This window comes from Athene cunicularia (genome assembly GCF_003259725.1).
Source record: "Athene cunicularia isolate RWA chromosome 3 unlocalized genomic scaffold, athCun1 chr3_part1, whole genome shotgun sequence".
In the NCBI taxonomy this organism is placed as follows: Eukaryota; Metazoa; Chordata; class Aves; order Strigiformes; family Strigidae; genus Athene; species Athene cunicularia.
The window spans coordinates 124,793,306-124,821,230 of NW_020799097.1; the positions used below are offsets into that span (position 1 = coordinate 124,793,306).

A 27,925-nucleotide genomic window follows, 5' to 3' on the forward strand; every position below is an offset into this window, starting at 1 on the left:
AACAGTACTGAATGTGTTGTCATGGAGACCTATATAAGGAGGCTGTCATGAGCTCTGCAAGTCCAAATTACTGTCCAGTTGGCTAGAAACACTTCAATGTAGGGGTGGTCATTCTGTGAATGCCACCTTTTCTAAAGTTAGTCCTCATCCATTTCTATTCTTGATTTACTAGGACTGGACTATTGCAAGAACCTAGAGCAGCTTGTTGTCCTTAGACTGGGTTTTAGGATGAATCCACTTAAAATCTGAATTTCAGGTAGCACACTGTGTCTGATCTGGAGCAGGTGAGGAAAGGTTGGGGGTGAACAGAACCTTAAGGAGTAGGGCTTCATGTTGTGAATTTCACTGACTCCTGGCCTGAATTGGCTTGACAGTTCTATCGGCACGCATTTATGAACACTTACAGATCTTACTACAGTGTTGCTGCATATTTTTTTTTTTTTTCAGAAAACTGGACTGTGAAGTAGGACTTCTTGTCCTGAGCATTGTTTAGAGGGACTGCTCTGAAAGTAGTTCTTGGAAGTGTAATGTGTTCCTTCTGCCCAGGATGCCAAAGCCTTCTAGAAAGGCTTCCAAAGTACTCCAGTGCTATCTGAGACAGTGACAGAGTAACAGGATAAGCAGCTAGAAGTTAGTATAAATGACCAAAAAGGTTGTGACATCTGCCGAGGAGTGTGTGACAGGTTAGCTTATGCTGCTGGGATGAGCACTACTACTTGTTCTACATTTAACATGCTTAACTTGTGCAATGTCTATCCTGGCAGTTGCTAACTAGTTCAAAATCTCTGGAAGGCAAGGGTGTGTTCTCTGCAATTTGAGCATGAACTTACCAAACCAGCTCTTCTGCATGGATCATATTTCTTTCACAGCTGTCAACACTGTAGCTCTCCACCCTCTAAAGTGCTTGATTCATGGCAATGATGGTCTTTTCTGTAGGTAGGTTGGGCTGTGTCAGATATGTTAGGCTGTCTAGTGTGAAAAAACTTAAACCAAAACAACCCAGCAAACCAACCTGACCCAAACCAAACAAAAAACCTGAATTGATGCTCTGGTCTTGATTTTCCAATTTCTGCTGGTAAGTGAAATCTAACAGGAATTGAATAGGGCCCAAGATGAATCTTCTTTGCTGTCTCCTCTGAGCTAAGTGAGCTCCAGGGGTGAAGAATACTATTAACAACATGTGGGCTTTTAATGGGCGTACTGTGTGTAAACTCTTGATAGTACTATCTACTTGTGATAGGGAGAATCTGCTTGTTTAGAAATATAATGATGAAAGACCATTCTACTTGTTTGTTCAGAAAGCATCTTGGCTTGAAGAGTCTTTTGCTGGCTGTGCTCTGCACTGGCAGAAGTATGCCACTACAATTTGTGATTTGAGGTCTGCTAAGTTTCTGATGATTTCCAGGTAGGAGAAGATGGTTAATGTCAGACTCCAGGTGAATGAAGAGAAGTTGCAAATACTACTTCAGACTATTTTAAAGTCTACATTAGTTTACAAACCTGATATCTTACTGCAGCTGAAGTGAAGTATGTGTTAAGAACATGAGGCTGTTCTAAGAAATCAAGTTAAACTTGTTTCAAAGGCTTTGATACATTGTGTATCTGTTTATTAAATCACAGGAATCTCTTTTTGGAGCTATCTAATATTAATGCTTCTATCAGTACAATATTGCTTTTATGTTTCTAGGCTGTGACACTGAAGGCTTTATTTCTCACTGTCAAAATCTTTGTGCCTCACCTGGGCCATCCTCCTAAGTTTTCTGGCCTACAAAGTGTGCTACCTATATGGGGCAAAGTCTGTTTTGTAAACTCTTTCAAAAAAGAGGACTTGTTTAATTTCTGGAAATATAAAAGCTTTAGGCCAAAGGTGAGAGTTTTTCTTCTGAAATGGTGACCACTATAGTGTCAATTTAATTTATATAGTTTGGTGTCCTGTTGACATAATTTATTTTTAAAGTTACTCCTTCCAGTTGTCAGGCCTGCTGATGCAATTTTGGCCTGCTCTGTCAACCAGTTTAAGTTGTTGATTCTAGAGGCTGTTTTGCATGCCCACTGGGATAATGTTGGAGTTTAGTTCTAGCTGCTTAGGATTTAATAAGCATTCAAGTTTACTTCCTGTTCAAACCAAGTACTACTCTAGCTTAATGTATTCAAACCAATTTTTTTTTTAAGATTTAGTGCCACTGGCCTTTAAGTCAGCACAGATTTGATGCTTGGAAATGGAAACATCTTTTCTGTTTTGCAATGAATTGAAAAATTGTCAGAACTGGCTAAAGAGACAGCTACTAGAAAAAACTTGGATTGCCATGTTACCAGTTTTTCAAGTTAATGCTAATAACTCAAATGTCTGATTACATTCACAAAACAGTTGGAGCACTGTTTATAAGTCTTTTGCTGAGGATTGTATCTAGGATGCAAAGTTTGTCAGGAGTGACTTGTCAGGTCCTGTGGGTATTGGCAGGGTCTCTGCCATGAACGAATTAAACTGTGGTGCTTTCCATGGTGCCTTATGATACATCCTGCAAGAGAACACTGCTTCTGGGCTACTTCCACAAGAAGCATGGGAGCCATGTAACATACCTGCACACAGTGCATCAAGTAACTGGAGATGGCTCCTTCTTTGACTTCGTTAAAGCAATACTTGGAAATGCAAGCAGCACTAGCAGTCCAGCATATCAAAATTCATACAGTGATGTTCCCAGATAAGTAGCTGCTAGGAAGGTGCCTTAGTCAGGTTTGTGCACATGGGGTTCTGATAGAAAATGTCAAAATGTAAATCTGGAGTTGGAGGCAATTCTGTAAGTACAAAAAGGCTTCCAGATGTTTGATAGGAAAAGTGGAATCGGGCCAGTAGTAGAGTTTTTTTGCTGTGGGACAAACTTAAATGGTATGATACTTGAAAAAGTCTTAATCTCAGACAGGTCAGTTTGTTTGTTTTCCTTTTAGGCCTCTAACCCAGTAACTCCTGAATTCTGGAAGTCAGGAAAATAGATATTGGTACTATTGTGCTGTATGTGTGAAGGGCTGTTACCTTAATTTATCATTCATCATAATTTAAGTCTCATATGAGTTATAGTTCTTTCAGGTACTGGTTGATGTTGAAAGGGTATTGATTCTTAAATTGTGTATAAAATATTATCTTATTCTTTTTGAAAGAGTTGGTACTTACTGTTATTAAGTCTTGCTTAAAAACATGTCATAGAATGAGTATGAAGCCAGAAATTACTTCAATTTTTTTGGTTTTCTTATCTCAGAAAGTGTTAGGCCTTACACATCCTCTTTAAAGTAGTGAGTAGGTACTCTGAGGTCTCTGCTGTATTGAGAATTGAAATGGGTGTAATGTGTTGGAAATGGAGAGGAATTTACTAATCTGGTGATGTATGTAATCCTAGGATTACATACTAGATCACTAGTCTTGCTTGGCAAGCAAAACTGACAGAACACATAGCTTTTTTCTTTTCCCCTTACAATATTACAAGAAGGCGGTAATCTAAAAATGGCCTCTTTTGGTTCTCTTTGAAACTTACTTTAATTTTTTTCCAGATAAAAGGCCATTGATTTTTAATGAAAGTTATACTTAAGAAGCCTTTAAAGGGGGTTTTAATTCTGAAAACCAGTTTTCCTTTGTGATTTCTTAAAACATAGAAAATATCAAACATCTAAAGTAGACTATATGCAAAGCTGGTGAAAACAATTAGGGAGCTGCTGTTATCTTATTGTCTGTGCCTTCTCAAGAATATAGTTCTTGCTGCTGGGAATGAAAGCCCACCTCAAGGCTTCACTTTAAAGAAATGTTGAGTGCCCTAAATTCTGACTTGCTAATTTATTTGTAACCTGTCAATTTGCAGGTAAGCATTATGAGGAAGAAGAGGAGGATGCCCTACCTGATACGGATGCCCTTGCAGACTCGGATGACGAGGTGGATTTGGATAAGCCGTGCCCTATACAGATTGTTCTTGCTCACGAAGATGACCATAACTTTGAATTAGATGAAGAAGCATTGGAAAAAATCTTGCTTCAGGAACACATCAAAGATCTTAACATAGTAGTTGTGTCTGTAGCAGGAGCTTTCCGCAAAGGAAAATCTTTTCTGCTGGACTTCATGCTTAGATACATGTATAACAGGGTGAGTAATTTGGATTTTCCTTGTAGGAGAAAAGTAGTTTGTATCTTAGTCATTTACCTATGTATTTTTGTTGACTTGAGCACAAATACAGCAGGTCAGAGTTTTCTTAGTTATTTGGGAGGTGGGGAATTCAGCTACTCTGTTTCTACTCTGTGAAGAAGTGTATTTAGGTGACAGTTTTTCAATATAAATTTTCCTGCAGTTATCAGGTAACTTATTGGTGTCCTGATGTAAGTGGGTATGAGAAGAACTTGAGTGAGGGAGTGTGGTGGCCTTCTAGTTGAGTTGTGGGGGAAGGGCTCATCCAAGTGGTGGCTTGGAGGAATCTTTGACTTGATCTGAAATCATATTGTAGCACTAGTTTACCTATTGTTACAAAAAGAAGTGTCTTACCAGGTGGCTATTGGAGGACTAAATCTGCTTAGTTCAGAGGTATGGCAAGAAGGAGAAAGTATTCTGCATGGAATATGTTGCTGAATATAATCCAGGAACTCTTTAAATCCTTCTAAGTCATTGGTTAATGAATGCCTGATCCAAAAATTAACTTCTGGTTTGTAGCCTTTGGCTGGTACTTTCTTGTGTTCCGCTATACTTTGAACTCTTGGCCTATATGGAGAAGTTGGGGTAGGGCCTCCTGTGAACATACACATCTGCCTGTCACAGGTTGTGGTGTATTTCTTTTAATCTGTACAATGAATATTGATAAATCAGTGTTTTGTTGGTTTTTGAAGCTCTTAAAAATATCAGAAGTGATTACTTTGTTGGTCACTGTTTCTCAGAGTCAGAATTCACAGTAGCAGAAACTAACTGTGACTACATCTATTTAACCTTTGTGCTACCTGGCTCGGGATGAGATTAAGGTGAACTGTGCAGTTACAGTAAATATGGGAATATTGCAAAGAAGCTGCTGGTAGTTGGCAGACGAAGACTTCCTTTCTCTCACTCCTAGTAGTGCCTGCTGTTGAATTCCTCTTGCTGATTTGCCAAGAGCTCTGTAAGAAAGACAGAGGAGGTGGTGGTAGAAGCAGGCTGGTGTTCCCAATTTTTTAAGACACTTTTAACCTAGGGAAGTATAAATGTTTCACTGATACAGATGTTCAGTGGGTGGCCTTTTGGTTGTGTATATAAACTGTCTCTAGTGTCCTGTTCATGTTTAAAATAAACACATGCACCCCCCAAATACAAACAAACCCCCCAAATCCCAGGAAGTATAGCACACTGAGCTAGATGGTGGCTGGCTAGAGGTAGTGCTAGTCCCTTCCAAAAATAGGAGTGGGCTTTGAGCAAATATTGTAACTTTCAGGTTGTGAAATAAAACAAAAGTTCATAAACCAAAATTGATTGAAACACTGTTTCAGCCTTGTGTAATATCATGCTCCTCTGGTCCCTTTATTGTGCAATCACTTTTTTCAGTTATCTATTGGTCTTGTTAAAAATACCATTTGTTTTACTGAAACTGAAGGTGAAGGCAAACTTGGCCATCTACTGTAACAAGTAACTTAGCAAAATCAGGTTTTGCTCACCTGTGTGTGCTGCTTCTAGACAGTCATTTGCATTCTGAAGCTGTAGTGGTTGCAGGCCCTTAACTGAGCTGGTCCAACTCAGTGATGCATCAGAAGACACTACACTTTGCCAGAATGTTTTCCTTCAAGCTCAGTGACATAAACTGGCTTACGTAAAGAGTCTGACAAGCATCAGTTTCTGCAAAGTGATTGATGGTAGTTGGGGATGAGAGAAGTGCAATGCCCCCTCTTTTGAGTACTGCTGAATTGTATCAAATCAAATGCTATCCTCTATGCATATGCAAATTCAATACAGGAGGGGAGGACTTGGTATAGTTTTATAGTACTCTTTAGTCTGATTGCTCCATCTCCAGTCAGACTTAATTACAAGCCTGTATTTTCTGTGAACTAAATACTGGATCCTGCACAAAATATTAAAACATCTGCATTCAGTTCATACACTAATCAAGCAATTTGGGGATGTTCTCCCCTGTGGATATTAACATGTGTGATGAAAAACATGCCGGGATACTTCAGAATCCCATTTTCTTGTGTTCAACCAAGAACTGGATGTCATCTGAAAAGCTACCATCCTAAAACACACTTGTATGGGTGGAAGTCAACATGTAGGAATTTGGCATGGCTGAGATTGGGCACTAACTTAAGGGAGATAGGCATCTCATTTCAGGCACTGATACCTGGTGTTACGATTGCTCATTTGAAATAGAACAGAATAATCTGCCACAAAACAGCTGCAGCTGTGTACTCAGCTTGCATCTGCAAGGACACTGATCTTTTTTTGCAGTTTAAGCCTAATTAAGGGTTAGGTGCAGTAACACTGATACATTTAGGTTTAAAAGCTTTTTTTACAGGGGTATGACCTTAGCTTGTTTTAATCTGCAAGGTGCATTGTGTACTAATGGCACTATGCAAATAAAGTTGCATTGGTCCTTTCCTTAGTGTGGAATATTAAGATGTTATCATTTTAAGGGACTGATACAAAATTGTATTACAACTTCTAACTTTTTCCTGTATGAACAAAGTCTTTATTTCCTCCTTCCATTTATTGAATATCTTTCAAGCCAACTTGATGGATGGAGACTGCTAAAATACTGAGTTTTAACTAAGGAAAGATGCAGGTAACAATCTAACAGTGCTTCAGAGTGATGCAGAGGTCAGTCAGACAGGCTTAAGTGCATCATCCACAAGATGAAGCAGGTTTAGGTGAAGTTGTGCCTGTTATGAGGCCAAAGTGACATGAAGCACGTGAAATCAAATGTGGTCATATCTAGTGCTCATTGAGGGACTTGTCAAGATTTGTGTAGTTTTGGCCTGATTTACTACAACTAGGGATAACTTCTGGACCAAACTGGGAAAAAGTATTCTTGTATCATAGAATCCTAGAATGGTTTGGGTTGGAAGGGACCTTAAAGATCATCTAGGCCCAACCCCCTGCCATGGGCAGGGACACCTTCCACTAGCCCAGGTTGCTCAAAGCCCTGTCCAGTCTGGCCTTGAACCCTGCCAGGGAGAGCGCAGCCACAGCTTCTCTGGGCAACCTGTGCCAGTGCCTCACCACCCTCACAGGGAAGAATTTCGTCCTTATATCTGATCTAAATCTGTTACCCCTTATCCTATCCCTGCCCTCCCTGATAAAGAGTCCCTCCCCAGCTTTCCTGTAGCCCCCTTTAGTACTGGAAGGCCACTGTAAGATGTCCCCAGAGCCTTCTCCAGGCTGAACACCCCCAACTTTCTCAGCCTGTCCTCATTAGGGAGGTGCTTCAGCCCTCAAGTCGTCTTTGTGGCTGCCTCTGGACTTGCTCAAGCAGGTCCACATCTTCTGATGTTGGTCCCTCCAGAGCTGGACACATCACTGCAGGTGGGGTCTCATGAGAGCAGAATAGAGGGGGAGAATCCCCTCTCTTGACCTGCTGTCCATATTTCTCCTGATGCAGCCCAGGATATGGTTGGCTTTCAGGGTTTTGAGTGCAAGTTGCTAGCTCATAGTCAGTTTTCCATCCACTAATACTCAGAAGTCCTTCTCCTCGGGGCTGCTCTCAATCCACTCATGGCCCAGCCTGTATTTGTGCTTGGGATTACCCTGACCCATGTGCAGGACCTTGCACTTGGCCTTGTTGAACTTCATGAGTTTTGCATGTCTAAATGACAACTGGAACCTAATGTTGAATAATATAACAGATTCTCTTGCAAAAGCGAAAAGCTACAGTACACTGACATATACCTGTGAAATATGATTCAGCATTGCAAAACTATCCTGGAGTGTACTGAAATTCAAAGCAGGCTTGGAGCTTTGATTTCTAGACTGGTCAGTGGATGCATAAGCATTTTCTGGGATAAAAAAAAAATCTCCTGGGGAAAGCTGTTCAGGTTTTGCTTAGCCTCTCTGGTAGAGGTATATGTGCATGACAGAACAAAAACAAAACCAAAAAGACCAAACAACTTAAAGAGCTATGGTTCTTTCTCTTCAGTTGGATACTTGTGTTCATTTTCTGAATTTTTATCTGCTCAACTCATTTACTTATCCATGTCTGATCCAAATAGCAGAGCTGAGTGTTGTCATTTGGGAGAACACTCGTGCAGAACTGCTTGATTGCCTTTCCCTCTTAGTATGGTTTGCTCTGCCTGCTAGGTGTGAGGAATGCGTGCAGGTTTTTCCCTGTCCCACTTTAGAAATAAGAAGTTTCACTTATTTGTAGTGTTTCTATTCTGTACAGTCCCTGGGTGCTTGTGCTGTTTTCTGAGATGTCTTGAGCTCTTTTCTGAAAACTGCCAGTGCAGAGTCAGCAAGGTAGAGACCATGGCCTAGTGAATTGAGAAGTCTTCCCTTTGACCTTCTCAAAGAGCACAATTTCCTTGCTGGTAATCTTCTCTGAGTAGTCACAGGCAAATTCATTAAATGTCTCTTTCTGTTCTGCCAGCATGCTCTATTCTAGCCTGTAAAATAAAAGTTTTTATCTAAGCCCTCTCATCAGTTGAACTATTCTCTGCCTACCACTTCTCTCTTTCAGTGTATCACCTATCACAGTGAAACTACCACAGGGTACCTGTTTATGCTCCTTACTTGCCCAGTACATTAAACTATGTTTCTGGGTTAAATGTACTCCTATAATGGCTGGATTCTTACGTGTGAGACACTGTTCTCTGTGTTGCCTGTCCTTGAGGACCAAAGACCTTGTTACAGTACCATTAGCCAGAAGTGTTAGCTGCAAATTGTACTTGATAGCCCTTTCCAGAGTGGGCAGTGTACTAATAATTTTAATATGGATGTGTTGATGGACATGTATCAGACTTGTGATGTGACCTTTTCTCTCGAGTCCTAATCACTTAAAAACTATTTGGTAACTGACAAATGTAGATCATAGATCATCTTGTTCTTGCCTATTCTCTTTGGCTTCTGGCATTGGGAGTTGTGCTGCCCTCTGTTAGTGCAGGGGCTGAGATGCTTAGCTAGTTTCAGCAGTTGACCTGTTTGTGAGGGGGGGAGAGGATTAAGTCAAGATCAGGTTTTTGCTTCCTTGAAGAGCTTTAGCTGTTCTTGTAGTGAAAATACAGGCTATTTACAACTGTATTTGAATGGAGATCTCTCATCTGAGAGAAAAAAGCATTACTGCAAAGTGTAATTTATGGACAAAACCTGAGCCATTCTCATCAGCTCTGAGCACTGGAGACTTTAAAGCTGTGCACGTATACTCTTCAGTGACTGAAGAGTTGTGCAGCTGCTGAAATACAGTAGGCATGAACAGCATTTCTTTGTGGATGATTCTTGAAATACTGCAGAATAGCATTGTGTTTTAGTATTTTGGGTAGTGTTGTCAACTGGCTCTGAGGAAGACGAGAGAACAATGTGGAAGTCTGCTAAAGCGTAGCATGTAAAAAAAAAAATCTCATCTCCTCTTTGGTTTTAGATAAGTTTCTCTTCTTGTTTTGTAGACTTCCCCTTGCTGGATAGGTGGAAGCACTGAGCCGTTGACTGGGTTTACATGGAGAGGTGGATGTGAACGGGAAACCACTGGTATTCAGATTTGGAGTGAAGTGTTTGTAATTGATAAACCCAATGGAACAAAGGTAAGTGCTTGACTTAAATAAGTATATGTAAGGATTTTTGCCTCCGTGTTTACCTTTTAATGCCATGGGTTTCATGGAGACAGTTGCTTTCATCAGTTGCTTTCCTTTGCATTCAGTAGCTGCATAACATATTTGGAAACCTTATATCACTGTAAGTATGAATTTTCTTACTGGATTGTAAGATTCAGCCTCCAACAGTAGTCCTGTTCTAGGAGTACTTTGTTTTGGCAAAGTATACTCTGTCCAGGCTGATGAGTTGGGTTATCCTGTGGATGTTGTAAAACTCATGGCTGTAAATACCATTATATAGACAAATGCTGTGATAAGAACAGCTCTCTAACAAACACTGTTTGTTGAGAGGTGAGAATGTGTTCTAGCTTATAGCTGTGTTCTACTGAAATGTAATTCTATACATTTCATGCTATACATGGCTATAAATACTGGAAACAGCGTCAGTGTCTGGAAGCTGGTCCTTCCATATAGTTTTAACAGTCTGTAAAAAAAGGACTAAGTCTAACAGTGGGATAAAAGGCACTAACTCTAATCAAAGCTGGTGCATATTTTTTAACTCTTAAGTCAGTTTAACTACAAAGTTTGGTTGTGGGTGTGTTATCTTCATGCTGAAACAAAGTGTTAATAAATATTTACTCCACAATACTGGTGGGGTATCTTGAGCTATTCATGTTTTCCTGGACCATGAGCTCTTGATTATTTAACTTTTATACCCTTTGCAAAGGAAGTATCCGATGGCTAATGAATATGGGACACTGATCTTAAATAGGTAGTGGCTTAGGGGCATGCAGGAAGCTTTATCAAATTTCATAGCTAACCAAACAGTTCTATGGCTAAAAAAGTTAAGTTGTGAGGATCTTTTTATGCTCTAGGGCCAAATCACTTGTTTGCTCTTGCTTATCCATCATCTTTAACTGAAAGAGAAGGCAATTGAAGTAGATCCCAAAGGTGGGAATTGGACAGATTAATTTATATCATTAAGCACTTAGTTCTTGGTCATTGATACTGTCTGTTGGAATGACATTGTTTTCTTCTGAACATGATTAAGATGTATATATTTTTAAAAGTAACCATGTCACTATTAGCTCTAATGAACTGTGCTGGATTGTCAACTGAGACTGAAGATCTTCCAGTGAATAAGAGCTGTCTGTTACTCTGCACTTTACCCCCAACTTGCCTGAGGGAGGCTATTTCTGTGGGAGAGGGTAACTGGTGTAGCAAGGCCAAGGACTTAAGGCTGCTTACTCAGCTGTAGGTGTGTAGAGACATGTATGCAGGAAGCTGACTGAGGCTTAATAAGTAGTTATAGAGGCAGAGATGTGCTTTACTTGAAATAGAATTTATTCCAGTGGCCTGGCATTTAAAAAAATCTTAACAATGTGGTTAACTATTGCTGCTCTTTAAAACTCTCTAGGTTGCTGTACTACTCATGGATACCCAAGGTGCCTTTGATAGCCAATCCACTATCAAAGACTGTGCGACTGTTTTTGCTCTGAGCACCATGACAAGTTCTGTCCAGGTGAGAATAGCTGTATTGGCAAATAATGGTAGCTATAAGAATCCTTTATCCTGAACATGCAAAGAATATCTCTCTAGCCGTGCTTTGAAAGTTCACTTGTATATCCTCCTCTAAATGTCATTTAAGCTTTCATACTTAATGTCTTATTTTCAGTTTAGCATACTACATAAGTTTCTCTGTGGAATTGAGGTTATCCAAGGCCAAGCTGAGTTAAATTGCTGACTGATCTGGGGAATCCTAAAAAAATATGTCATAATAGCAACTGCTTCTGTACAAACGCCTCACAGAATCTTTAAGACTTTAGATACAGTTTGGGGTGAAATTACACTGTGATCAGCTAAATATACAGTTGCTGCTACTGCGAAACTTCTGACAATTCTCTTGTGCTATGTTCAAAAGTAGTTTTAAGCTTGTGCCTTAAATGTGCCAAAAGTGAGCAGATTTTGAGGGATGACAAGTGACCTTTTTCAGACATGTTACAACATGGAAGTATACATATATGGAGTATGTAGAACACCACTTTTGCCCTGTGGGGTTGGTCTTGGTGGGGGTTTTTTGTTTGTTTGGCTTACTTTGTTTTGTTTTATTCCTGTGGCTAGGATAACTTTGGGTTGTTGCTGCATCTTTGAGTTTATTGCTGTTCAATATTTGTGCTGTTGAAACAGTCGCAAGCTCACTGGATAAGATCAGATTTGTCTGGGAAGATTTGAAAGCAAAAAAACCCGGTGCGCTAACTACCCAGTCATTTCAGTAGGAGATGTAGTTGCTGGAGATGCAGCTGGACCACTGAATCCTAGAGCACTTAAACATGTCTTTCTTAATCCTCCTGTCTCTCACCTGTGTGGTGATTGGAAGTATTCAGCAGTCTTCTCTGATTCATTTATGGCTTGCTTCCTTGGAAGGAAGTTGTTCTAGGAAGGATTAGGGTAGTCAGTAGTGGTTTTGTCCCTAGTGCTTTGTATAAGGAAGTGACTTTTGAGATACATTTTGTGACACCTTTCTAGTTGCTGACTTTTGGGTAGTTGAATTTATCTGGAGGGGGTAAAAATACTCAAGATACCTAATAGATTACATGAATGTAAGGTAATGGTTTCATGTTACAGTAATCCTTTTGACTGTCTCTTGCAGGTATACAACTTGTCCCAGAATATTCAGGAAGATGACCTTCAGCATTTGCAGGTAAGAATATGCTGAATTTATATTAAGTTGCTTCTGAACTGACAGTCTTGACATTTGTTCTTGAAGTTACTACTAATGTAACTGATTTCAGAGCTGTCTGTTACTTCATGTAAAACAATGAAGCTGACCTGATGCTAGAACTAGTGCTGCCTATAACATATGCATCATCTCCATGATGCTGTGGTGCTTCTGCTGTGCCAGTGCAGAGACAAAATAGTACAGGCTTTTAATCTGGATAAATCTTATCTTTCTAAAGTCTGTTCTCTATATGGTAAGTTCTAAAATTCCCAAAAAGATGAGAAAGGAAAATGATTTATGGAAATAACTAATGAGAAAATTCCAATTTTCATCCATTTTCCTGTTTTAGGGAAAAATGAGAGTATTTCATAATCAGTTTCTAAAGAAATGTGGGAGCTTGGGTCAGGGCAGAAAGTGTTTTCTATCCAGAAGCCTTCTCTAGTTTTTCAACTGAATACAGAGTTTTATTTCTGCTGAGGAAAAAAAAGCTGGAAAGAGTTGTCCTCTTTAGTGTGTGGTCTTCATCCTCTAATGGAACATTGTGGTCAAAGGCCACTGAACTCTGACTTCATGTGAATGGTGCTAGAATCTTATCTCCTTAACTTAAAACCTGTAACTTTAAAGGCCAGCTTGTGTACTAACAAATGTCTGCCTGTGCTTAGGCCATGACCTTGTCACAGCTTAAAACTGTTCTACGTGTCTTCTGATTGAAAGGACTTCTGTCTTGGTCAGTGCTGCAAACGACTGACTGCCAATACTGGAAGTAGAAGCGCACTAACTAAGCAGTCTTATGATGCAGTTCTCAGTTAACAGAGTTGTATCACTGGGCCAAGACCTCCCCACCCCCCCAAAAAAACCCAACCAAGCACTGCAAACAGGAGAAAAAAAAAAAAAAACCCACAACCCTTAGCTAATTATTTGAAAGCTAGGCTTTTCTCATGACTTTGCACCGAGACCGTCTAAGGACCAATCTGAATAGAGCGATCCCTTTCTATGATAGTGGAGGGTGAAGTCTGAGGGAAGAGAAGGGTGATAAACACAAGCAGTGGGTAGGGGACACCCATGCATTTAAAGCTGGGACAAGGAATCATGGGCTGAGGGAAGGAAATTCTGAATTTCTGTTATAACAGGAATTTCTGTTACTCTGAAATACTGTTAGTCTATGGCTGCCTTTTCCGTGTAGCAGGGAAGTGAATGGGGTAGGGAATTAGGATCAAAAAAGCCAATCTCTGTGGGTGCTTGGCCACTTCAGAGCTTCTTTTGCTCAGGGTGACAGGGGCTTAGAAGTTAACTTGCATTAAATTAGTCCTGTAAATTCGCAGATGCTCTTGTAATCAACACAGGAAAAACTGTTCTTTTAGCTGTAACATTTATCTGAGATGTTCCAGGAGTTAGTTTTAATGCAGAACAATGGCTGCTTGGTACTAGAGGATGCTTGTGTGCTTCCTTCACCTTGACCTCCAAGATCTTTAAGGGAGCTAATGTAGATCAACATCTGACAGTATTGACCTCTACTGAAACAGCCAGCAGAGTCCACAATTCATGTTCTCGTGGGTTGTCTGGCCCACTCAGTCCAGTGAAGAATGCTGCTGGTATTAAAGATGGTGATAGCAACAAGGGGAAGACAGCTGACACTAGCCTTTACTGATAATTGTTCCTTCCTACCACTATAAAGATGATGGGCTGAGGTAGAGATCTGGGAGGCTGCTGAACTTGGCTTGTATTTAAATGTCTGATACATTGACTCTAGCCAAGTTCCTTGAGATATCCAGGAATAAATCTTTTGTGGGAAATAAGGTGCAAATGTTAGACAGGCTTACCTCCTTAGCCTTGGAAACAGGTTTTAGAAACTGGCTTGCTGAGAGATACAGCCAGCTTTCCTCTGAGAATAGCCTGCAGGCCACCCACTTAGAGCTGTGGTGCATTGACAGGTATGGAATGGCACTGGGAAACCAGTGGAAATCATGTCTCCTGCTTGAATTTTACTGAGGGTTGGCGTATTTGCCATTTTCAACTCATAATAGGATTTAAGATCAAATGCTTTATTTCTTAGTGACATCATAGAATATTTTACAGTAGCAAAATGTGGTTTATATGTGACACCCTTACTCTTTTCTTTCTATCAGTTGTTTACAGAATATGGAAGACTAGCTATGGAAGAAATTTATCAAAAGCCATTTCAGGTAACTATAAATGTTAAATGGATCTCAAGCATGTGTAGCAAATGAACTTAGGATAATTTATGAAGAGAAAATAGTTGGGCTGAAACCAGTCTGTTCTTTACAAGACTGATTTTTCTTCCCTGTCACCACATTTCTTGTCAAAAACACAATGGAAAAATGCTGAAGAGGATCACATTTGGGCAAGTATAGCTTTGTACCTGAGTTACAAGGCATAGAAGGGATGAAGGTGGCAAGTGATGTGCGATGTTAAGGAGAAAAGTTTCATGCTGCCTTTTCGCTCGTTACCCTTTGAGATGTGGTTGGTCTTTGCTGGTGGTACATGGTTATACATAAAGGTCCTGTGGCCTCTAAGAAATAGCACTGAGAAGGGCCATATTGCATTTCATTTACGTTTACATGAAGCCTTACTAGCTTCAGTATTAAAAGTCTCAAAACTGATAGCATCTCCTGACTGTTTGCTAGGCCAGAGAAGGGTTTGAGGCTTCTTCTGTTTAGTGGAGAAAAAGACTGAGGTCTCTTTCATCCTGAAGTATCCCCTTTAATCTGTAAGGGTACTACTTGACTGTTGTTGTGGTGAGTTTTAAGACTTGTGTCTCTAGAATATTCAGCCTGCAAGTGTGAGTCCCTAGTGTTCTTGTGATTGGCCCAGTCTGATTTAAGAGTAATGTCAAGGTTTGTTTTTTGTCTTCAACTGATGGGAGAGAGGACAGTGTAATCCCTGTGGGTTAGCAAAAGGCAAGCCTATGGAACAGGGAAGCTGTCTTTTTGAGACACTTGGGTACTTCCTTTCAGATAAGGAGTGCGTTGCATTTGTGTGTGTAATGTGTGGGTTTGGGGATTTTCTTTTTTTTTTTTTTTTTTTTTTTTTTTTTTTTAAACAAGCAAACACTTGCACCACAAAACTATAAGGCTACTTCATTTAGAGCAGCCAAGCTTAGAAATTTTTTTTACTTAAAATAATCACGTGTGAAAGTTTTTGACTTTGGGAATGATGAAACCCATTCACTGCTGTTGTTATTCCTGTTACAGACACTGATGTTTTTAATTAGAGATTGGAGTTATCCTTATGAACATGCATATGGCTTGGAAGGAGGAAAAAACTTCCTAGAGAAAAGATTGCAGGTAAATTATCTCCAGTAGTCCCGGTAACTTAAGTGACAACTTGCTGTCAAGGTAATGATGCATGATGAGATAACGATCTGTGCTAATAAAATACATTTGTAATGTTCCTACTGGTGTTCAGAGTTCTGGGGTCTAGAACTTGACAGTTTTAGGTTCAGGAATGAAAGCTTAAACATGCTTTTGTGCTCTTTCTGCTTTTAAGCCGCTATTTAATCTTAATTGCTGTACTGTGAAACTATTAGCTGTTCTTACTGCCTTTTTCTTCAGGTAAAGCAAAACCAACACGAAGAGCTACAGAATGTAAGGAAGCATATTCACTCCTGCTTCAGTAATCTTGGCTGTTTCCTGTTGCCCCACCCTGGTCTTAAAGTTGCAACAAATCCAAATTTTGATGGGAGGTTGAATGGTAGGAAGCTTTCGATTATGCGTTTATTGATTCAGATCACTGAGTGTTTATTTTTTAATGGAAGTTAAACACAGAAATGTTTTGCCTATTGAAGTTCTTGATTGGAAAACTGTAGGGCTAAAAGGTGAAACTGTGGAATCTAGAAATGTGCACTCTTCTTTTCAGTGATTTGAAGGTAGAAGAGTTAAGCAGGCAGAGGGAATGGATATCTTTGTGTCTAGCTGTTGATTGTCATCTGATAACTTGAGACATACTTAAAGGTCATTAAATAAACATCTTGGTGATAAATAAAGATTCCAGAGGGGAGAGTTCACAAAATGAAAGACTTCACTTTCTGAAATTGAAACGTTTTCCCAAAAACTTGCTAAACCAAAGATCAGAAGTAGAATGACTTTAAAATAAAAGCTGTAGGTTTCTGCTATTGCAGAATAAGAGGCAGTCAGGATTCCTCCAGTTGTTGATTGATCCCCCAACTGAGGAAATGTATCAGAATAGCAAAGGCTAAAGAAGTGGGTTTGCAGTAGTGGGATGCCAGCCACCTCTGTGCTGAGGGGCACAGACTTGTGGGATTGTGTAAGGTGGTGTTGTAATTGGGGAAATGCACTTTAAATATTACAAGGACTATGGAACCTTGTTTCCTCAGTCTAGATTTAAAGAGTACTAGGTAGAACTTACTAAAGCTATACTATGTATTTAAGTTGTTAAATACCTTAAAAATGCAGTCAAGAGTTGTGATGCTACGGATTTTGAAGGGTCATGGGTTATCAGTGTTCCTTTAGGAAATGAAAGATTGAAAACTAACCACTTTTTTTTTTTTCCCTGAAATGTATTGAATTTTACTAGATATAGATGAGGATTTTAAGAATGAACTGCGGAATTTGGTACCATTACTGCTTGCCCCTGAAAACTTGGTAGAAAAAGAGATTAGTGGATCCAAGGTGACCTGTAGAGATCTTGTAGAATACTTCAAGGTAAGCAAGCTCATACTAATTATTTCTGTTAATGGCTTAAAAGAAAATATTCTAATTTTAGTGCATGTTGTTCCCAGAGAAGATATCTATGCTGACACTCACTGATCAGCTCACTTGTATTTTCATTTCATTACTCTGACTTTCCAGATCTGGGACACAGCTTCCTAACAGTATAGCTCTTAGTAAGCTACTGTTGGCAAAATTGTGGTGTGTTTTTTTTTTTCTTTGTAAATAGGCTGGAATACTTCAAGTTGTATTTTTTTCCTATTTTGAAATCCTAGTCTGTCTGGGTATGTTGCCTTTTTTTTAGAAGAGGGTCTTGTGTAGATTGCACAGATAGAAAACCAGCTCTCAGACTGCAAGGTATGCAGTGGAAATTTCAGATACTCCCCTGTGGATTTTTAACATGCAAGGAAGATGCTTTCTAAACACTTGCATGTGCAGCACCACTGTATTCTCTGAAATACTTGTGTATGATACTTGCAGCTGTTACTCTTGGGCTGTTTTGGTATCATGGTGACACCAGTAGAAATGTGATAACATAATCTGTACCTCACCAGGAATTGGTCTGGTGTGTGTAACTTTTGTTTTTGAATTGGAATGACTTAGACAGTTGGCTTGCTAGGAGAAAGTGGCACTCATTCCTACAGATATTAATTTTGCATTACTACTTGTGATCATGCATGTTAAAGGTAGAACAGAGTTGGGCTGATGTTAAGAAGCTATGCAATGGAGGAATCTGAGACCAGAACTCTTTAGCACTTGTCTTTCCTTTTTAGAAAGTTACTTCATTTTACGTGATATGGGATGCAGAAGTCGTGACTGTTCTGACAAGCATAAAATCAGCACTGTGGAGCTCACGTTCAGTCTATATTTACATGGTTGCATGCTGCTTTTTGTTCTGCTTTAATCTCTAGTAAGACATGATCCTATACAGTATAGGAAGTGTTCAACGGCATCAGTAGTTTAGAAAGGATTGCACCCTAAAAACTATGTAAAACCTTCTCTGTTGAAAAGCTGCCTGATTCATGTCCTGTATCCAGTCTGGGAGCAGTCGTGCAGGGTGCTGTGGAAACACTGTGGTTATGTAACTAAAGAGGACTGCTTCATTGGGACTGTGCACCTAAAGCTGAAATTGGAAACTGGAGGACTTTTACTTGGAGGAAGAATAACTACAGAAGCAAGGAGGGTGTCAAGGGACCAGAGTCTTGTATAACTCTATACATTATTGTAGGTTGTCCTACAACCTAGAGCATTGGGTATATAGGGACCCCTGATAACCTTGTTCTCTGCTCCTTTACAGAAAAGAATCCTCAGGGCAGAGGCTTGTTGACAAGCTGGGGGGAGAGCAGCAGTAGCATGAAAAAGAATAACTGCCAGCCTCTGAGGGGCTGAGAGTGGCTTTTTGTTGGTTGAACTTGTACAGCTTGTCCAAAGCACTGAAATGGCTACTGCTGCCTGCTATGCCCGCTCCACTGATCTGTCCTATCTGGCTGTGCTATGTGCCATCTTGTGGGCTGGAGAAGGTGATGTGAGGAGCATGTTCTCTTCCAGCCTTCTGAAACCCTGGTGAAAGCAAGGACACCTGGAGATTGGTGGAGTGGGGCACAGAGGGATAGACTGCCTGCTTGGCTTCCAGAACTATTTTGGCTGCTCAGCTCTGTCTGCAGTAGTGCTTTGATCTGTTTTTTTTTCTTTCCACGCTTGAAGGGAGAAAGGTATGTGCGGAAATGTAAGGACTGGTTCTCCCAGCACTGGGGTGTGTTTGGACAGACCTCTTGCCAGAAAAGCTGTGTGAGGTAGTCATTTTCACTCTGTTTTGGGTGAAGATTCCCTGCCTAGAAAAGACCCAGTGTATTTGAGGGAGCAGAAAGCTGCTGTCAAGACTGTCACTTCTTGAGATAGTGGCCATGTCCTGTCAAGGTGCTCTGCTAACCTGCTAGGCCCCAGTCTTAAATGCACAGGAAAGTAAAGCACTAGTGATAACTGTGAGACTTGTATGAAGAAATACGCTTAATTGAGTAACATTACTACAAAGAAATAGTCAATGAGCTCTATATCATCACTCTTTTCAACTGTAAATGTTTAGGAAAAAGACCTTTTTTTTCTTTCTCCCATTTAGGCTTATATTAAAATCTATCAAGGAGAGGAGCTACCTCATCCAAAATCTATGCTGCAGGTATTTTATTTTTCTATCAAATAATCTGATAGATGTGTACTTTGTAAGTTATTTTCAAATGAAGATCATGACTGCTGTGGGTCTGAAGCTCCCACACACTTTGATGTAGTTCTTGAAGGAGCTATGTACTTTGAAAGCCATCTGAACTATGTAGCCTGGGTACGTATTTGTGTCTTCCCTAAATTCCATCTACCAAATGGAGTAGGGGTATATCAGGTTGGGTTCTTTTAGCTGCTTCAATTTCTAAGCATGTGTTTCCTGTAACTTGTTATTTTTTTCAGTGTCTTTAACTGTATTCAGAGAGCTTTTAGCATCAGATGCAGCAGATAAAATGAAGAAAGCTTGCAGGAATGCAGATATTGCCACTGTCTTGCAGTGCTGTGCTACTCTGTGGGTTTGTTAGATTGGATAGCTACATTGAAGTTTCTTTTCTGGGTTGATCCAAAGAGAATATAATCAGCTTTAAAGTGATCGGAACACAAACTGATTGTGTAAGGCTTGTGTTGAATCCTTGAATTGTTTGGGATGAAGAGCTTTCCCCAGAGTGTGGGCTTTATGGTTGGTTTTAATCGTTTTGTAATTAAATTGGGTTTTTTTAAGCTTCCTGTGTCACTTCATTAAAACGTGACTGTTCTGGATGTTTTTTTTCATCCTTCAAGGCACCAAATCTTTAGACTTGGGGAAGTTCATAAAACCCATCACAGTGAAATAAAGGTTGCTATCATTTCCTCTACTTAGCATGCCATAAATGGGGTTGTGCAAGATATGCAGGATGATGTCTTGCAGCATTAGCTAGAATAACTGTCCCTGACATGACACAGGTTAACAATGTTCTTAAATTCTTACAAATTATGACACCAAAACTGCACATACATAATGCAGAAAATACCAGCTTGCTGCTTTCATCACAGGTGGTGATATATCAGGATTAACATTTAGTAGATCAGTGATCATTGTTTGCTCATTAACAATAGAACATTCAGAGGAGATGGCTTATGATGAAAAGTACACTAGAGTTTGTCTTGCAGCTGTACTAGAAAGCTGAGGAAAATGTTCTCTTAGTCAGTAATCTGTTTTAATGTATATCACTAACCTTCTTGTTTTTGTGGGGCATTTTTCTGGCCATCTGGAACTTTGGAGGTTGTGGGGGTATGTTGAGCAGTGTAACTACATGTATGTAACCATGTGGTAATGCTGTGATGACACATAGTGCTCAATGTTTTCTAGGCAACTGCTGAGGCGAACAATCTTGCTGCTGTGGCAGGAGCAAAAGACTTGTACAGTAAAGGCATGGAACAGGTATGATGATAAAATTTTTTTCTAACTGCTGTCCCAAGCCAATGTCAGGGGAGGTTTCAATATGATCCCAAGAGCGAGATTAAGACACAAACAAGGTCAAATGCCATATACTGAAAATGGGTTTTTATTAAAAATAGTGAAGAGGGGTAGCAATAGGACAGAATGGAAGGAAAAGGCAGAAATAAAGCAAAGATGTGGGGTAGGGTGCAAGAATAGTCACCGCTGTGGATTCAACAGTGTTCAGTTGGTCCCCAGTCTTCAGTTCTTTGGTGGTGGGTGCACACAGATCTGGCTTTGGTGGATGCATGTTGCCTTTTTAAATTCATCGAATCCACTGATTAGCATATCTGTCCACCTTTAGTTTTATTTCTTTGGTCCCGCAGGTTTTGTTGCATCTGGCTTCAGGGCAGGAACATTTGCCTCTTGTCAGTTCATTAGAAATGCATGCATGGTATCTAGCCTACACAATAGAGCCATAAATGGCTACAGGATGGGGCCAACTCAGTACTTGTCTGCCCCTTTGAGGCTTGTCTGAGTCTGACAGTGCAACTACAAAGAAGTGGGGGGTGTGCATCCTTCAATACACTCCTGCTTCTTTGGGCGACATCCCCCAGACCAATTCACAGGCCGCAGCAGCTTCTCTTAGAGGTTTGCACAGACACAAGCAAGCTTTGAGATAGTCATATGTCATTTCAGTCTCTCACAGCTTGCAGCATGCAAATACAGGCCTACTGTTTTAATATACTCAGTGTTGGTTGTATGCGTGTTAATGGTGAAAAGTAGCTTAGGGCCAGTACTCATGTCTCTTCTGCATTCTGCTCTGAGGTTAGATGTCTGAGGGGAGGTTTAGGAATGGGTGTGTTTGTAAGATACCACCTGTTAGTTCCCCCTGCTGCTCTTGATAGATGTTTTAAAATCTTGTGACATGAAATGAGCAAAACAGGTGAGGAGCTATTTGGTGGACCAGGGTCATGCAAGGGTAGAGTTCTAGTGTTATAGTCTTATGCTTCTGAATTGTGGTTATACATTAGCAGTAAAATGCGAAGATTAATTCTAAAGTTAAAAAAAATCCATTTGAAATACAAGAATTATCTTGTCTGAAAAAGCTGTATATGTAATTACCTACTTGCTGCTTCTCTTGAAGACAGTGACTTATACCACTCCAAGCTGAGTGTACTTCATACTTCAACACAGTGTTATGCAAGGTTTTATCATAGGAAATTCTGAAAACAATTACATGTCTTGTAAAGCTTAACTATGCTTATTGTGAAACTCTACAACCAGAAAAGACCAGTAGCTGTGATAACATGCTACAAAGGTAGCTTCTCATTAACTAGGCTAATTCTGGTCTTAATGGCTGAAGCAGCTTTCCATTTTGAAATTAGGGTAAGAGCTAATGTTAGTGGCAGACTAGCCAGTTCGAGTTGTTAGCAGGCTGTTCTGAGAATGCTCTGCTGGTGTAGAGGGACTCCTTGGTTTACTTCCATTTTGGAAAATATCTTGAAATAGTAAATGGGTTGTTTATAATAAATGCCAAGTCCGCCTTCCTACCTTGAATCTTCAATGGCTGTTGAGATACTGTAGTTGTAAGGTATTTTACTTGGGGCAAGGAACGAACAGGAACAGATGTTCTCTTAAACAGATTTTGTTTCCATAGTAATGTTCCCCAGTATTGTATATTTTTATATTGCTGTAGAGATACACACAAATGTATTATTTTTTTTATCCAGATGTCTCAGATGATGTTCCTAATATTACACAGCTCTGAAACTTCTATTTTTATGATTAGAAGTGGGAACTCTTTGGAGTTGAGACTGGATTATGTAAGAATAATTCTTACTGTAGCTTCTGAGTTCTCATGAACTAAAGCCCTGCTTTGCTGAGTGTGCATAAGCAAAATACTGACCTCCTGATGTAAGGAGCAACAGGTGCAGTCACACAGGGTATAAGAAAAGTGGCAGTTATTTGTGGGGTGGTGTCAATGCATCAGCACCTCCTAGTGTTTAACACTGAGCAATGTGAAAAGACCGTTTTGGACGATGAGACTAGCAGCCATGTTACAGGGAATTTTGCCAGATGTGGAATATTTCAATATGGAAAAAACAGAAATGTGCTTGTTAAACTTGAGCAAAGGGTGGAGTGGGGGTGTCAGGATCTAGACAACAAGGTGTGCCTTGATGCTAGCCAGTGAAGCCATCTTGTGAGGCAGAAAGGGGATGCTGTACTCTCAGAAAGTCATCTTCTGTGTGTCCTGCTGAAGGGATAGCAGCAGGAGAAGGTTAAAGTTGTTGCTGCACTGAAAACATAAGATGACAAGCACTGTGACAAGACTACCTTGAGGCAGGAGAGGGAAGGCTGTTGTTTGACATTATAAGGAAAGGATCTTCAGTTTTTAAACACAGTCTGACTGTGAAGGTCTGGAGGAGTTAGATCTGCCATATGCATGTCTCTGGCCTAGGTAATTTCTAATAATAGTCCTCAAGAGGTCAGAAATCAGTCTTGGAGAGTAGAAGTGTCCTTGGAGCCTAACCATTTTCATACATATGCTGATTCAGGGAGAGGAAGATGGTGGTGTCCACATCACTGGTATCAATTGGAGTCCATGGCCTGAACCCTTCATCAAAATGTACACTCACAAGTTGATCAGACTCAAGCCTAGAGGACAGTTTAGGGAAGAATAGGTTAAAGATGTCAGCAGCTAGTTCTTGTTAATTCATATCACCTGGTAAGCTCCCTGGAGCCTGCTAGTGGTGGCAGTAAACAGGAATAAACTTGAGTGGGTGAAGTCTACCCTCTTTCTCGAAGTTCTGATCCTCTCACTGAGATAGGTGACCAGGAGTAAAAAGGTGAGGGGGTGGGGGCTTGTGGCCTTCAGAGTTCTCCTTAACTCAAGCTAAGCTTTCTCTGCCTCCTGGCATTCCTTTATTTCACCTTTTCGTAACAGGAATGTATGTGTAGCTGATGTCCTGTCCTCCTGGGCTTGCCCAAAGGGAACGGTTGAAAGTATGAGTTCAGTTCTGTGCTACAGCTCTGTGTGATTAGACAGATAAGGCTCTTGCTGTGCCATGGTGCAGAGTGCCTTTAGCTGCTTCATTTGGGATGGGACTCCAGAGCTTACAGAGCCAAGAAAACTGCAGCAGGTAGCCTGCTGGCTTGAGAGGGTGCGGTGAGGAGCAGGTTTGCTTTCTGTATAGTAGAAGATACTCAGGGTGTGATGACCTCATATCTGCTTGCTCTAACAGGTTTGTGGGGGAGATAAGCCTTACATTGCCCCATCGGACCTTGAGCAGAAGCACCAGGATTTCAGAGAGTCAGCTGTCAGGCAGTTCCGATCGGTGAAGAAGATGGGAGGGGAGGAGTTTTGTCAACGCTACCAGGAACAACTTGAAGTGGAAATCGACGAGATCTATGCAAATTTTGTGAAGCACAATGATGGCAAAAACATCTTTTATGCTGCTCGTACCCCTGCCACTCTCTTTGCAGTCATGTTTGCCATGTATCTAACCTCAGGACTGACTGGGTTTCTTGGCATGAACTCCATAGCTACCCTGTGTAATCTTGTGCTGGGGATGGCTCTTATATCGTTTTGTACTTGGGCATACGTTAAGTACTCTGGGGAATTCAGAGAAGTTGGAACAGCCATTGATCAGATTGCTGAAGCTATATGGGAACAGGTTGGTATCTGTTTTTAATGCAAAATCTTCCTTTCTTGAGCAGACATATCAAACAGTTCCTGTTTAGTGCTGTGAGCAAAAAGCTGGTCTAGACCTAATGGAGAATGCTAGTGCTGGCAAAGGGAAAACGGGCTCAGAAGTGTGACTGCTCTCCTCAGTAAGAGATCCTGCACACAAAGAATGTTAAACTTAGGATATTATTAAAAAAGTGTTACTTAAAGGCCTTACTAGGTGCTTTGACAGTAAAGAGTGGAAGCACTCTTTAAAAATGTTGTTACTTTTTCAGAGCGAGGAATTCTGCTTTTAAAGGTATGTTTAAAGTGATAAACTTGCCCTATGGACATGGTGGATAAAATATCTCTGGTGGTGCAAGAAATGAGGAAGGCAAAATGCTGCTGCCCTTCCTCATCTCACCTGAAGGTGTGGTACTGAAGGTCTAATTAGACCTCAGAGAGATGGCTGACGACTTGCAGCAACTGCTACAAGAGGATGTACAGCAGATTTCTTCCTTCAGGAAGAGTTGTGTTGTCTGTGACAACTTCAATTGGTGCAACTGCTGCTACAGGAAATACTTGACAGACAAATTCCTGAAAGAACGGATATGAATGTAAGAGCACTAAAGCCTTCTGTACAGAGATTTTGTTGCTTGAATCCAGTTGACACAGCTGTGCCACTAAAGCCAATGTAGAGAATCCCTGACCAACTCCTACAAGTAGTGCTTGCAGCATTCTGAGCAGCTGTGTCCGGTGCCAGCAGAAGGCAAAGGCTTTGGTGGTTCTGTTACTGGACATAAAGGGCTTGCTGAACTTACCTGGGCTGACATTAAAATGGGTCCTACAATGCATGAAGAAATAACTAACAAGCCTTCTATGCAGAGGTGCTCTTCTACATCTGAAAAGTGACTCTGTTCAAGGCTCACCACAGGCAGTTGTACATTAGACCTACCTGAGCAACCAGGTAAGGTTATGAGTTACACTGGAGCAGAAAAAGTGGATTTTTAATAATAGGAGGAATAATAGGAGGAAAGGTAGGGTACTAAATCTGGAGTTGCACCCCTACCAAGTGATTAAAATTGAGGCTGTCCTGTACCATCACAGCTTCTTGCTTTGGAGCTTGGGGATGAAGACCACTGCCAGAAAAGTGGAAGGTGTCTGGTTCTACATGTAATACTCAGAGTGCCACTGCTGCTCTAGGATACCTGGGGCGCATGAGGCTTGATTTGACTTCTGACCTTCCCTGGAAGGGGAGAACTTGGCTTATGCTAGCAGGAGCTTGCTTCCTGCAGGCTAGGGGAAGGTGGTCTCCAAAAAGAGCTTGCTGGTGGTGGTACAGTTGCACATCACCAACAATATAGACTTACAGGTCCTGTTTGAGTCACTGTGATTATATACCATCTTCTTGCTATTGACTTTTCTGAATCTCTCCCTTTCTTTTCCCTCCTTGCTTCAGAGGAATCCCAGGAAGGTGAGGTTGCTGGCAATCAGTTTCTCTTTTTGAACTTGATTATTTTTCTGCTGCCTTTTAAGAGCTGCTTTTTCTAACAGCTGAATTCATGTTTTAGGTGTTTTCCAAACTCTTTGAGGTTCTTAGACGCCGGACAATTCGCCGTGCTCTTACATCAGTGCCGCGACAGCGACTCTCATCCAACAATAACAAGAAGAAAAACTAGCCAGTATTTTTACCTTTCTTTCTGTATCTGAAGTGTTCACACTTACACATATAGGACAATAAGCTGGACCGTCTGGGCCGGTCTGCATAAATGCTGTAACCATACCAGACTGATGCTGCATATAGGGTATGGACTTGCACATCCATCTTCTAGGAACTGTAAAGTGGTTGGAATTCAGTGAAATACTGCTGTATAGGAGGGATATCACTTGTGTCCATAGCATGTGGCTGATTTTAACCTCATTCTCTAGCAGCAAAACTCATTTCTCCTTCTGTTCATTGCCAGTTTGTGTCAGACTTCTACATTCTAAGTTTTGTCACTATTTCAAGTCTCATCTCTCTGTATGTTTTTATATTGTCTTCCTTGGTTACCTCATCTTTTTGTTTCTTTTGCACGTTTCTCATTCCACAGGTGTTGAAGCCCATGAGTGATAATTTGATGGAGGATCATATGAAGCAGTCTGTAAAAAACTCTATCAAAGCAGGCCTGACCGAGCAGGTGTCTCACCATGCCAGACTAAAGACAGACTGACAGGTCATCTCCTCTTCAACTCTGCCCTCTCATCCTAGACATGCTTGCTGTACCATGAGAACTCAATAAAAAAAATAAAAATAAACCAAAGTTTACAATCAACTGTAGAAGTAGTTTAGTGTGACTGCCTTCACAGATTGCTACCATCACCTGGGAAGTGTAAGTTTGTCGGTGCTCTGCTTCTAAGAGAAGCTGGTGCCATGGAGACTGTTGGGGGTGGGAGGGCCTGTGTCTGTTTTTACGACTAGTCCCGGTGAACCAAGTGTGTTTGGGGGGTGGGAGCAGGGAGAGGGATCTTCCCCCAGTGTCGGCGTTGATGCAGTCTCTGGCCTATGGTGGGACTCTGCCCTCTTCAGGAGGCGATTTGGAAGTGTAACGATCAGACCCCACAGAAGGTGCACTCTGCTCTCTCCACACACCTAGCTCCACACTGTCCCCATGCTCCCTCTCACGGGTGTTGTGTATCAGCTTGCTGAAGCCACCAGAGCCACCACATTACAATACAGATCTTGCTTTATTATACCAGTGTTACACACACGCATGTATTGGTTCCTCACGCTGCTGCTGGCAACCTGACTTGAGGGTGGGTCAAAGCATGTGGTGTCTCACTTTGTCCTTGCAGACATGGGCCCAAGGGAGGTGCATATCAGAACTGAGCTGTCTTTTTCTGCAGTTTAGCCTTCATGTATATAATATTGCCATTAATTCTACTGGGGGAGAAATTTCATCCAAAAATGTTGCCTACAGCTACCAAGCAATGAGTTAGGATTGTCTGTACAGTGTGTTTAGTTTTTATTTTTTAAGAAATCACAGATAGGGCATGTATATGAAATATAAATATATAAATACAATTTTGTATCAAAGTTTTGTAGTTTATGGCAAAACCTGGTTCTGTGGTAGCTAAGTGCAGTCCCTGTAAAGGAATGTTTGTGGCTCATGTAAATGTGTGAATGCATCAACAATTTGAAGTTTTTTGATATATTTGTGATGTTTACCTGCCTTGAGCACTGCAATCTCACTCCTTGGGAAAATCAGTGGGAATGTTTGTTGTGAAACTCTTGTCTTCTGTTGCATTTATAGTTATTTACTGTAACTTATTTTCAGTACATGATTAAAATCAGTTGTGTATATATGAAATGAAAGTCGTGCTTATTTTTAAAAGATGTTCAAGTATGTATACTACTACATAAACTATGTCAAATACTTATCCTGACAGTTATATGAACAAATGGTCTACTGTACTTCATAGCTTTCTCTTGAAGCTACTGTTCCTCTCGTGCTTGTCTCTGAAAAATGACATCTGTCTAGCTCATATCCCCTTCCTGTACAGGAAAACTGTCTGGTATTCTGAAGTATGCCTCTTGACATGTGGAGTTGCTTGTCAGCTGCCCTCCCAACAACTGTATTGTTCTGAGATGTTACTGGTTCTATTTTCACTCTTGGCTAAAT

The 27,925-nt window shown here is 40.7% G+C and overlaps 1 protein-coding gene across 5 annotated transcripts; it reads left to right on the forward strand.

Moving 5' to 3' along the window:
- Positions 1 to 625: 625 nt before the first annotated feature.
- Positions 626 to 27,613, forward strand: ATL2 (atlastin GTPase 2). Of its 5 annotated transcripts, none has more exons than XR_003397952.1 (15): positions 626 to 683; positions 3,849 to 4,126; positions 9,580 to 9,714; positions 11,141 to 11,245; positions 12,374 to 12,424; positions 14,569 to 14,625; positions 15,655 to 15,747; positions 16,015 to 16,153; positions 16,997 to 17,124; positions 19,247 to 19,303; positions 20,531 to 20,602; positions 23,845 to 24,276; positions 25,726 to 25,740; positions 25,838 to 26,071; positions 26,357 to 26,464. XR_003397952.1 is itself a non-coding variant. In XM_026844273.1 (15 exons), exons 1-14 carry the CDS (start codon positions 641 to 643, stop codon positions 25,943 to 25,945), a joined length of 1,713 nt encoding a protein of 570 aa, XP_026700074.1. In that variant the 5' UTR covers positions 626 to 640; the 3' UTR covers positions 25,946 to 25,948; positions 26,357 to 26,468. The 5 variants fall into 5 exon arrangements, 4 of the variants coding, with proteins under 4 accessions (XP_026700074.1, XP_026700073.1, XP_026700072.1 ...); XM_026844273.1 differs by having other exon boundaries at positions 25,838 to 25,948; positions 26,357 to 26,468; XM_026844272.1 differs by having other exon boundaries at positions 25,838 to 27,613.
- Positions 27,614 to 27,925: the final 312 nt, after the last annotated feature.

What these genes read in the sequence shown, in the direction of transcription:
- ATL2 (XM_026844271.1), top strand. Translation starts at nt 641, where the DNA reads ATGACCAAAAAGGTTGTGACATCTGCCGAGGAGTGTGTGACAG. An exon ending in ATAAACCCAATGGAACAAAG is followed by an intron (nt 9,715 to 11,140) that starts GTAAGTGCTTGA and finishes AAAACTCTCTAG; the next exon opens with GTTGCTGTACTACTCATGGA. An exon ending in ATGACCTTCAGCATTTGCAG is followed by an intron (nt 12,425 to 14,568) that starts GTAAGAATATGC and finishes TCTTTCTATCAG; the next exon opens with TTGTTTACAGAATATGGAAG.